The 12,999-nt window shown below is 41.7% G+C and overlaps 1 protein-coding gene across 1 annotated transcript in view; it reads left to right on the forward strand.

The window, feature by feature from the left end:
* The first annotated feature begins 7,429 nt into the window (after nucleotides 1-7,429).
* The window catches only part of GUCA1C (guanylate cyclase activator 1C), a 40,456-nt gene continuing 34,886 nt past the window's right edge, over nucleotides 7,430-12,999 (forward strand). The window contains exon 1 of the mRNA XM_018556885.1: nucleotides 7,430-7,633. Coding sequence (XP_018412387.1) covers nucleotides 7,430-7,633 — 204 coding nt within the window. The remainder of the gene's footprint in view (nucleotides 7,634-12,999) is intronic.

A 12,999-nucleotide genomic window follows, 5' to 3' on the forward strand; every position in this document is an offset into this window, starting at 1 on the left:
GCTGCCACATGGCTAATTATAAGTTCAAACGCAGGTTTGTTGCATATTAGGTGGTTGGCAGGCACATTGTGTTGTCACGGCATTTTGCCCATGCAAACACTTGCTGAGTATGGCCACTGCCTGGCCGCACATTCTTCTAGACTGCCAGAGGACATGCTGGACGCCAGGGTACCTATCTAGAAACCATTGCACCACCAGATCCAGGGCATGTTTCAGTCAAGTCACTTGTGTGAACTTTTCCTGCCAAAAGGGTCAACGGTAGGTTGATGTTACTGTCCCAAACAACCTTGCCTAGCACAAGACGGCATTAAGTTAGTAGACAGGTGCAGCGGCAAAAAATTAATTCCTGTTCATTTCATTTCGTTTTGGATTTTTCGCTATTTCATTTGTCAGGATTAGGGTCTGAAGGTCAGTTTGTTTCATTATGACAGCTCTGCTCCCAAATGTCAACCAAGGGGCGAAAACCTATCACAGAATGTCAACAAAGAGGAGGAACAAGTCCCGTGATGTAATGGCTCTCTCCGCCCCTTTGTTAACATTCGTGAACTGAGCTGTCCTTATGACAGCTCTGCTCACGAATGTCAACAAAGGGGCTGAGAGCTGTAACAGAATGTCAATAAAGGGGTGGAACAAGACGACTCGCTCCGCTCCTTTGTTGACATTCAGGAGCAGAGCTGTTATTTTGCGGCGAGAGTTGGTCGGGAATGGTCGGGAGTGGTCGTGTCAAAAGGAATCGCGTATTTTTTCTTTCAGCCATTGTCCATGGTGATTGACGTGGATCTACATCGCTGGATGATGTGATTGACCATGGAATTACATTGATGGACATTTTAAATTTTTTTTTTTAAAAGACTTGTGTTGTGGGGTTTTTTTTCAAATAAAGGACTTTTTTTAACTGTATTGTGTGTTTATTTACTGTTTTACTGTATTTGATGGATCAGTAGGGGTAACAACTACCCCTTACTCTTTCACAAGGGAGGCGGCACCTGGGTGCCCCTTTATGAAGGGGGCACCCAGATCAAGATGAGCCCCCCTGCCCACAGGCCCCCACAACATCTGGGCCAGGGTTGTGGGGGAAGAGGCCCTTGTTCTCATCAACTCATGGAACAAGGTTTTTTGCCAGGGTTTTTTGGGGGTCCCCATAAAATTCCTACCAGACCTAAATGGACTGGTATGAATTGGGGAGGTTACTCCATGCTGTTTTTTTTTTATTGTTGTAACGTTTTAACAACACAAGTTCATTCCGAATCACATTCAGAAAAAAATTCAGGAACCATGTCTAGAGGTTAGCCACCTCTCGGCCTACACCTTAAGAGCTGCCAGAATCCGTGCCCCAGTGTGGCTCTTGTCTCCCAGACATAACAGCTGCAAAATAGCATGGCAGAAATTTACTTGGGCAGTTGTATATGTTCTAGGTCACTTGAGGGGGGACTGGTGGTTCTGATGAGTCACCCGGTGAGGCCATCAAGGAGGAGGAGGTAGAAGTGACAGAAATTTTATCACCGAGGTGCAGGAAATGGGGCAGTACAACCAACTCCAGTAGTGTGCGCCAACTTGCATCTTTCCCAACAGCCAGCAAATGTACCCAGTGTACCATAAGGAGGTGTAACGCTCCTGCCCACGCATGTTGAACCATGTGTCTGTGGTCATGTGAACCCTGCCACTGACAGTGTGGTCCAGTGGCACAGAGGCATTACCTTCCACATTCTGTTGCAAGGACTTCCATCCCTATTGGTTGAGGCTACAGATGTTGCATCAGATGCAAATGGAGATTGTTGTAGAGTGGCAGAAGAGGTGGAAAGGCAGGAGCAAAAAGGAGGTAAAGTGTGGGCCTTTTGCTGTTAGCTGTTATCATTTTATGTGCTGCTCCCACTGAGCTTTGTGGTGAAGAATCATATACAGTCATGGCCCAGAATATTGACACCCCTGCATTTCTGTCAGATAATGCACCAATTTGCACAGAATTTGTTGCAATTACAAATGTTCAGTCATTCTCATGTTTATTTCTTTTGTTTGTATTGAGACAAAAAAGTGGAGAAAAAAAAGCCAAACCTGACACATTCCAAGCAAAACTCCAAAAATGGACTGGACAAAATTATTGTCACAAAAATCATGGAAAAGCATTGACAATCTCAAGGTTACAAGTCCATCTCCAGAGATCTTATTGTTGCTGTGTCAACTGTGCACAACATTGTCAAGAAGTTTACAGCCCATGGCACTGTAGCTAATCTCCCTGGACATGGACAAAAGAGAGCAATTGATTAAAGATTGCAATAAAGGATTGTTCGAATGGTAGATAAAGATCCTCGATCAACTTCCAGACAAATTCAAGCTGACCTTCAGGCACAGGGTACAACTGTGTCAGCTCACACTATATGTAGGTTGTTGGGGGAGCCCTCCGCACACCTCACAGCAGTCCCGGCCAGATAAGAGAAGATGGTGCTCGCAGTGATATTGGTTCACGGATGGCGCAGTGCAGAGATAGAACAAGCAGGGAATCACCAGCACTCAATAATGAAAGCAAAATATGTCCTTTTAATGGACAGAAGCGTCATAGAATTCAAAAAAAGAACCTTTTTTTGAATTCTATGACGCTTTTGTCAATTAAAAGGACATATTTTGCTTTCATTATTGAGTGCTGGTGATTCCCTGCTAGCTCACACTATATGTCGCCATCTGAAAGAGAAGGGACACTATGGTAGGAGACCCAGGAGGAGCCCACTGCTGACACAGAAACATAAAAAAGCCAAATTGGAGTTTGCCAAAACTTAAATCCTTTTGGCAGAATGTGCTGTGGACAGACGAAATAAAATTACAGCATCTTGGTAAAGCCCACCATTCTACTGTTTTCATAAAAAGAAATGAGGCCTTTAAAGAAAAAAATACAATCCCTACAGTCAAACATGGTGGAGGTTCACTGAGGTTTTGGGGTTGCTTTGCTGCTTCAGGCACTGGATGTCTTGACTGTGTGCATGGTATTATGAAATCTGAAGACTATCAAAGAATTCTGGGTGCAATGTAGGGCCTAGTGTAAGAAAGTTGGGTCTCCGTCAGAGGTCATGGATCTTACAGCAGGACAATGACCCAAAGCACACGTCAAAAAGCATCCAGAAATGGTTTCAGACAAAGCACTGGAGAGTACTGGACTGGCCAGCAATGAGTCCAGATCTGAATCCCATAGAGCACCTGTGGAGAGATCGCAAAACAGTAGTTGGGAAAAGGAACCCTTCCAATCTGAGAGACTTGGAGCAGTTGGTGAAAGAAGAGTGGTCCAAAATTCCTCTGGAGAGGGTTGTAAGAAATTAATTGATGGTTACAGGAAGCGATTGATTTCAGTTATTTTTTCCAATGGCTTTGCTACGAAATATTAATTGAGGGTGCCAATAATTTTGTCCAGTTAATTTTTGAAGTTTTGCGTGGAATGTGTCAGATTTGGCTTTTTTTTCTCCTTTTTGTGTCATACCAATACAAACAAAAGAAATAAACATGAGAATAGATTTGTAATTGCAACAATTTTCTGTGCGAAGTGGTGCATTATCTGACAGAAATGCAGGGGTGCCAATATTCTGTGCCATGACTGTATCTCCCTCATGCATGCGGTACCCGAATAACTGGCACATTTACCACGGCTGCAAACCACTACAGTGCTGTGGGCAGCAGATATGTTATAAAGGAAACAGATTCCTGAACTGTAAAGCAGTCCAGGGAATAGGACTTCCATTTGCTGGAAGCAACTGCTCCCCTTTCTCCTCTGCAGGCTGCCCCTGCCTCTGGATGACATCTTGCCTTGCTGATGTTGAGCTTCTCCCTTACTTTCCTCCAGTACAATCTCTGGCACCCAGTCTGCCACCTTCTCAGGGGCGGACTGGGCCGGGGGCCAGGGTGGCAATTGCCCCCCGGGAACAAGAAAAAAATTCCAGCACAGTGGGCGAAGAGGGTTCTTTACAGTAAGAGCAGTTAAGGTCTGGAACTCACTGCCATCGGCAGTGATTTCAGCCAAGAGTGTAGATTTGTTCAAGAAACGTTTGGACAATTTCTTGAGGAACCGTAATATCCAGGGATACAAGTATCCCTAAGAATGAGATGATGCGTGGACCTATATGGGTTGGACTATGTATGTAAACACCAGCAATAATACATTATACAGCGCAATGCGGAATTCCATCAGCTATAACGTACTATTGCTGGGATCTGTAGTCCTCTATAGCTGGTGGTATTCTGCATTGTGCTGTATAATGTATTATTGCTGGGATTTGTAGTCCTCTATAGCCAGTGCCATTTTGCATTGATTGCTGTATAATTTTACACTTTCCATTTCACTATATTGCACACCACACTTTTTTTTTCTTATTTCCACCGCTCCAAGCTTGCTCCTGTGATGGACTACAATCTCAATACAAACTAGTAGTCCATCACTGGAGCCTTTTGTTTTGGAGCAGAGAGCCCGCACTGACCACCTGGCGGTCCGCATTGGCCACCTGAGAGCCTAATTAGGGAACCACCTCTGCTGCACACACACGCACCCGTGAAACTCTCTGGACCCCTGGTGAGAGCCCGCACAGCCCACCTGAGACCCTTTAGACATCAGGCGGAGAACCCAGAGCAACAGAGTATGTAGCTTCATATTATTCTGCATTGCGCTGTGTAATGTATTGCTGGGATTTGTAGTCCTCTATAGCTAATGCTGTTCTGCATTGCTGTATAATGGTATTGCTGGGAATTGTAGTTCTCTATAGCTGTTGGTAGTCATTATTGCTGGGATTTATAGTCCTCTATAGCTGATGGTATTTTGCATTGTTGTGTAATGTATTGCTTGGAATTGTAGTTCTCTATAGCCAATGCCATTCTGCAATGCTGTACAATGTATTTTTTAGTTAGTGGCAGAACTACCAGGGTCACAGCAGTCATGCACGCGCACAGCCCTGACGTGGCATCCCTCCACTACCAGTGTGCTTTACATTTCCTAAACCGATAAATACATTCACACTACTGTTACATGGATGGCAAAGTGTCACACAGGGGCGGGGAGAATGCAGGGAAGAGGCAGAGCGGGAGGGGGGCCAAGTTGCCGCACCATGGGCCTCAGGTTTGTACTTGCCCCCCTGGGCTAAAAGTTGCCAGTCAGCCCCTGCACCTTCTCATGCACACCCTACTCATTGCTCAAGCCCACTTGGCAATAAACAACAGCTGAAGGTATATCAAATGCAATTGCTTCACCCTGCCTGTAGCTCTGGCCAGAGCTACACCAATTGGCTGACTGAGGGCGGGGATGAGGAAAAGTGGTTAAAACATTTTGTGGAAATATTTTAACAACAGTGCTTATATGGTAAGCCCTTAGGATACAAATACAAGCTTGAAGTTTCTCTAAATGAGAAGGCTTTGTGCAGCTCAGGGGTCTATTTAGCTGCTGAAATGTGGGGATTGTATTTTATGGCAAAACTCATGGTGGTTGGTTGTAGAACAGAATAGAACAAATACAGGGGAGCCTGGGAAAACTGCGAGGCAGCATGAGTTTAAAAGTTACAGAACCTTTTGTGCAAGCCATCATGTCAATGGCAAAACTTAGTGCATCTTGAGTAAATTGTCATGATCCAGGTTGAATGTTGATCCTGATGAATTAAATTGCTTATTTCTGTTACTTATTGATTGGCTTTAGTCAGCCACCACATATTTTGGGTGCACCTAAAAATATTCATACATTAATTTGTTGTTTAAAAAAATCCTGTAACAACCGTGAGCTTAAAAGAAGAGTTGCAATCAAAAGAGTACTTCCAATAACAAATATTTTACTCCCTTGTCAACCTTTTTTTGTTCTGGATACATCATTTACAGTGACACTAAACTCAGGAGTTAAACCTTAAAAATGCATTCAAGCACCTTAACTATTAATAATACTGAACCTTATTTGTGTATCATTCAGATGTACATCCATAAATCATCTCTAAATTGGTGCTGACACTGCCCTTTTTTCTGGAGGTTGGCTACTTTTGTTCCCCATGTTCCCTGTCTGTGTTGTAAAGTAGCTACCACTCCAAGCTCGCTCCCATGATGGACTACAATTTCAATACAAATTAGTAAACTAAACATGAGATTATAGTCCATTCCTAGAGTGTGCTTGGAGTGCTGGCTACTTTACAACACACACAAGAACCATAGGGAATAAAAGTAGCCACCCTCCAGAAGGAAGGACAGTGTCAGCACCAATTCAGAGATGATTTGAGAATCTACAGCCGAGTCATACACAAATAAGATACATTTTTGTCAATGGTTAAGGTACTTGATTGCATTTTTAAGGTTTAACTCCTTAATTTAGTGTCACTTTAACTATTAAAAAAATTTAGATTATTTGTGCATCACTTGGCTGTAGATCATCAAAACATCTCTGAATTGGTTCTGACACTGCCCTTCCTTCTGGAGGGGGGCTACTTTTGTCCCCCATAGTCCCTGTGTACACTTTTGTTAATAGTTAAGGTACTTAAATGTATTTTTAAGATTTACCTCCTGAGTTTTGTGTCACCCCATGGTCCCTGTGTGTGTTGTAAAATAGCCACTGCTCCAAGCTCGCTCCCGTAATAGACTACAATCTCATGTTTAGCTTACCAATTTGTATTAAGATTGGACTCTATCACAGGAGAGAGTTTGGAGTGTTGGCTACTTTACAACACACACAGGGGATATGGGGAAAAAAGTAGTCACCCTCCAGAAGGAAGGACAGTGTCAGCATGAATTCAGAGATGATTTGAGGATCTACAGCCGAATGATACACAAATAAGGTACAGTATTATTAATAGTTAAGCTATTTGAATGCCTTCTTCAGATTTAACTCCTGAGTTTAGTGTCACTTTAATATTGCCAAAGTAAAGTTCTAAGGTGATCTAGCAGAAATCAGATACTACCGATGCTACTATTCAGTACTACTAACGATGACATGAAAAATCACTAATTAATAAAAAAAGAGATAAAGCAGACACATAAATCAGCCTTAGAAAAAGAATAGATGTCAAAATCTTTTATATGGAAATAATCTCCATATAATAACCAATAATAATCAGGGACTGATGGCCCTTCAATATTAAAGCAAGAAATCTAGTCCAGCTCTGAATTCTTGCTAAATAATTTGGTTTAACAATGCAAACCTGACCAGCTAATTGCCACATGGAATTTGTAAAAGTATCCTCTCTCAAAACATTAAAGGTAAAACACTGTTACAATTGTTAATACTTGTTAGTAGCCAGTCATTTGACAAAACCCCTAATCTGTCCAGGCTTCTATTTTTACACTTGTAGTCTTTCTCTGTAACGAGCTTTAAGAGGTTTAAAAAAGATCTTTACTGTAATATGTGCAGTGTTTTGGGAAACTCTGGGGACAAGTGGATGAGTCTATCGCATGGAATGGAATTCAAAAAACAAAAGCTAATAACATAACCAATATGGGTACAGCTGCATCCACTGCATCAACTGCAGATGATATTAATGCTCTGGAGATACATCACTGGTACAGAAAATTCATGAGAGAGTGTCCATCTGGACAGCTGAGCTTGCATGAGTTTAAAGGATTACTTGGTCTGCATGGAATGAACCCTGAAGCAAACAAATACATTGAGCAAGTATTTTCCACCTTTGATATGAACAAGGTATGTTATTCTTTAAGTAGCAGTAAAAAAACAAATAGTAATTAGAAGGAACAATACACAAGTAAATGTTTCAAACAAAATTAATTCCAGTAACTTAAACTGTTTTATTGTCTTAAGGTATTTTTATCAGAAGTGTAGAGGATGACATGGATGAGCTGGCAAGGATAGTCTTTCTTGTTGTATTTCCAAACTGATTCTATATCTTCAACCATTCAAGTTACTAATATTATTGCAGTTTTGAGTTCATGTATAGGTTGCAAAGTCCCTTTTATGTTAAGAGAAACTAAGCAACAGAATGTATAACTCCATCATCAGAATGTTTGCCAAAGCACACTGATCTAAAATGATGAAACCAAAAGGATAAAAAATACATCTCTACAAGCCAAACTAATGTATATAAATTATATTTCAGTTACAAATATAAATATTACAGATTACATTATTTTCACAAAAATAAATGGGTGGATGGGGAGCTTTCACGTTTTAATAACCATCATTACTACCCTCAATGTTAGAGTTTAAGTTGGTATTTTACAAATCTTCTAATCTGCCATTTTAAGTACTATGTGTACAATTGCAGTGACACATTTACATAGAGCTTCTCTTATAGTACAACACAGTATACACTATTTGCAGAATACATTATTCTGTATTCCTAAGTAGAAATAAAAACTCTGAAAATGTTGGGGGTTTTTTTTCCTTTAAAGCCCAAACCCAGCCAAAATGTTTTTTTAGTTTTTGATAAACGTTAAAAAAAATGCTTCTGGCAAATTGTTATTGCTCTCCATGGCCCAATTGAAGAGATGTTCCCCACTGTGTCCAAAATATAGTTTTGACTTGATGTGCCATAAGCTAGCCATATAATTTCACAAGCTGTGTCCTCCTTTACATTTACCAACAACTGTGTATTGTAAGCGTTTGCCTAAACAATCAATTAAATCTATATCCAATCAGTTAAATAGTTACATAGTATTTGAGGTTGAATAAAGACACAGGTTCATCAAGTTCAACCAATAGCGTGTATGTATGTGATTCTGCATGTGTATGCGTGTGTATGAGTCCCTGTGGTCTTGTTTTTAAGGGTACCTGTACCCCTGTATGTTACGGTCTCTGAGGAAATTGTCCAAATGCTTTTTGAATGATTCTACACTCTCAGCTGATACCACTGCTTGTGGCAGCTAGTTCCAGACCCTAACCGCTCTAACTGAGAAGAAGCCCCTACGCCCTCTGTGCTTACATTTGTTTCTCCACCAATTGTAGGTGGTGGCCTCTAGTCTTTTTTAAGGAGTTTATAGTATAAAGCTTATTGCTGATGCTGCCATCACCATTGAACGACTTATACATAAAAAATCAATCAGGTAGGCCCTCACACTACAGCTAAAGGAGATAAGTTAGGACATGTTTAATTGATAGATGTATTAAAAATAGACATGGTATCAGTGTCTAGTCACATACCAGGGGCACTTTGCCACTTTACTGAAGCCAGAATAAACAGCAATCTTGAATTTCCTATAGCCATTCTTTAGGAAAGATTTAAAAGAGCATATTATTAACCGAAATATTGGATTTTAGTGTGCAGTTCATCTGTGCTAACATAACGTTGTGGTAGTTAGCTACAGCCTCCTATATCTCCCTTTTAATAGTCAAGGTTATTACACGTCTGATACAATGTTTTATACTTTAACAAATCAAAATGCCATTGCTTTTGCATAATTCAAATTCAGATCAAAGGTGGCCAACCTGAAGCTTGCTAAATGAAATGTGGGCTGCAGACAATTGTATGGATCTCCAGAGTATTAGGTATTTTGGAGTGAGGTGATAGACTCATAAACTAGTCGCACCAGCTGGAAAGATGGTTGAGTACCTTTGATTTAGACAGAGATGAAAGCTATTGTCTACATTTCAGAGGGATAAGCTTTATCTCTCCTCACATGTAAAAAAGGCTCAAGCTGTTGCAGTCCAATATGAGCAGCACTACAATATGCAGATATACATTTCTAGCATAGTGCTTCTCTGGCCTGATGAAGAAGGTATACTGTATCTCCTAAATCTTGCTCTAAATAATATACTATAAGCCAAGATAAAGGCTTACTATCAAATATTAAAGTACAAGCATTTTCAAAACAAAACAAAAATCATACATAAAAGGTCCCCTGGAATGAAATAGTTTGTAGAAGTAAACAATGATGGTTTAGTTGTTTATAAAGCTTAGCTTTTTGATCAAATTTACTTGCCATGAATGTCATAGATGTGGGCAATTTAGACTGAGCATTTGATGGCATGTCAAATCAATCAGGAGATGCAGAGATGTAGACAGCTGAATTTAGGTACACGTTTCTGTAAAGCTGAGCGTGGTCAACATCGCCCTACTGAAAAATAAGTATGTTTATTACTAAAAGTACACGGGGCAGGCAAGAAGGGGTGGAACCAAACTTGAATTACAGCAAAATCTGATTTTTTTTTTTTACAATGTTGGTATTCACACAAAGTAATGTATATTGTAAGTTGCTGGTTAAAAAAATATGATGTATACATATGGCAGTAAGGAATATTGGTCGCAGGCAAATGCTATACAGCACATCAGCTGGAAAAATGGCAGAACCTCGTAAGTAATAAAATTGTATGTGTAAGATTGTCATTGTTGCTTGACTTGCTATTGTGAGAACCTCTAAGCTTCTAGAATAAGTACATACTGTACTACTGTATTAGTCAAACAAAGAGAATATTTACCGGGTTATTCACAAAAGGGTGAAGAGTTTGGAGAATGGAGGAGAAGTGAACAATCTAGGACAACGTAGCTGATTTGGAAACATTCTCAAGTTCACCTCACTTTCCAGTTCAGCTATGTTGTCCTAGATTGTTCACTTCTCCGGCCTTCTCCAAACTCTTCACCCTTTAGTGAATAACCCTGTTAGTCTTAAGTTTTAACAAACATACTTATGATTTAAAGTCCATTTCCACCTTTGCAGAGGCATTTTAAGAAAAACTTATGCTAGCAATACACCTTGTGTACATGATGCCGGCATATGTAGATGCTGTATATAAACACAAAAACGTACTTTTTTTAGTTGTCCTCTCAGTGTTCACGTGGCTTTTTTGAAATGACCACCAGGTTGTTGTGCACAGTGGAAACTACAGTTTAGGGCGTAGAAAAACTCCTTTTCCGATAATGCTTTGCATGAGCTTTACTAATATTCATAGTGGTAACACCTCCTGGGCAGTGCAAAGTGACCTGGATTTCTTTTTTTTTCATTACCTGTGACTACAGTTGGAGGAATATTCTGAGAGATTGCTGGAGACAAAATAAAACTGTTTTCTTTAGTAATTGCTTACAACAAATGTCCAACTGTAGTCATAAATTTAAAAAAATCTCCAGGTCACTCTGCACTGTCCCCTGGACAATTTGTAAATAATGTGATTCACACCGTGCTGTGAAACTGATATACCTCTTAGGTTAACTAAATCATTCAAACTAATCCACATGGTACTTATTAAACACAATCAAATGTGCCACAAAAACAGGGGAATGGTAAATATACAAAAGCAATCCAAATATAAGGTGGAAACTACAATTCACATCAGTCCCCCAGACAAGGATCTTCAATAAGGGATGCACCAATATGCCACGTACAGTCCTGGTGACACGCTGTGCATAGCCTTGGTGAGTTCATAGACCCCTGGTGACCTCGCACATCCCTGGTGACCCTGCACATCCCTGGGGAGTCCACAGATCCCTGGTGACCCCGTAGATCCCTGGTGAGTCCGCAGATCCCTGATGACCCCGAACATTCCTGGTGACCCTGTACAAGTACCTGGTGACCCCACACATCCCTGGTGAGTCCACAGATCCCTGGTGACCCCATAGATCCCTGCTGACCCCGCACATTCCTTGTGAGTCCACAGATTACTGGTGACCCCGAACATCCCTGGTGAACCTGTACATCTCTGATGACCCTGCTCATCCCTGGTGAGTCCACAGATTCCTGGTGAGTCCAAAAAACCTTGGTGACATCGCACATCCCTAGTGACCCCGTACATCCCTGGTGACCCAGCACATCCCTGGTGACCGGGCTGTAGCTACCATGGGGCGAGTGAGGCACTTTCCTCAGGCGCAGCTGAGGGGGGGCGCAGCCACTGCCGGTCTGGCTGCGCCCCCTTGCCCTGTTGCCATGGCGAGCACAAGGCGCCATTGGCAACAGGGGCGCCAGACGGTCGTCACAGCCACGGCTCAGGAGGGAGAAGAGGAGCGGCACAGGCTCCAGCTTCTCCTCTGATCCCCGCTGCTCTCCCCCACCTGTATAGGCAGAGGACTCAGTGTCCTCAATCTCTTTTTCTATTTCAAAAGGGATCTGTTTAGACCCCTAATATTTCCCAGGAGCCCCCCCAACACTAAAAAAAATAATAATACAAAATAAATTAAAAAGCAAAACAAAAACACTTCCTACACACACACACATCCCCCCCCCCCCCCCAAAAAAGGACTAAGGCTGGGTTCACACCTGGGCGTTTTTCAGCGCTGATCGAAGCGCTGAAAAACGATCAAGCAGTGAAATCCTAGGAATCCCTATGGGCATGGTTCCCACCTGGGCGAAACACGCCCTACGCTTGAAATAGTACAGCAGCTTTTTTGGGGCGTATTTCAGCGCTTATCCATTGGTATTCCCGAGTGTGTGGCTCGGGGTTAACAAAGCGGTAACCCCGATCCACACCCGGGAATACAGCATAGGTCTTACCATTTCCGCGATCCCCGCTGTGTCCTCTGGCCGCTGCGGTCTTCCCGTTTCCGTCCCTTGCGAGCGTCCTTCGCAAGGGACAGGTGGGCGGAACCGGCAGGAAGTTTAAAAAGTTTTTCAAAAACCGAAATAAATATAGAGAAAAGAAATCATACCGCTAGGGAGATTAAAAAACGAACGTCGAATGCGGGTTTCAGTGAACAAAAAAAGTGCTTAAAAAACTAGCATAAAACGCGTCTATTTGGAACGCCCAGGTGTGAACCCAGCCTTAATGAATGTAAACTAAAAATGTTTTCATTCGTTTCGTCAAACGAAACAAATTTTTATGCTATTTTGGATTGGGCCACCAGCACATTCTGCGCATGCGCGCTGCTATCCTGGAGGCGAGGCACATGACATCACATATCGCATAAGTCTGTTGGGGGGCATAATTTTTTGTTCTTGCCTCGGGCGCAAAAGGAGCTACCTACGGCTCTGCCTGGTGAGTCCACACATTAAAAAGTTCATGCAAAATTCTGCAGTACAGAGTATTTTCAGTTTGCACAATTCAAACCAGTTATTTTCAGTGTTCTTGTTTTTGGAAATGTTTTTAATGTATTTGTTATAACAGTCATTGGTAAATGACGACAATGG

The sequence above is a fragment of the Nanorana parkeri genome, unplaced genomic scaffold (genome assembly GCF_000935625.1).
Source record: "Nanorana parkeri isolate BGI_ZX_2015 unplaced genomic scaffold, ASM93562v1 scaffold257, whole genome shotgun sequence".
In the NCBI taxonomy this organism is placed as follows: domain Eukaryota; kingdom Metazoa; phylum Chordata; class Amphibia; order Anura; family Dicroglossidae; genus Nanorana; species Nanorana parkeri.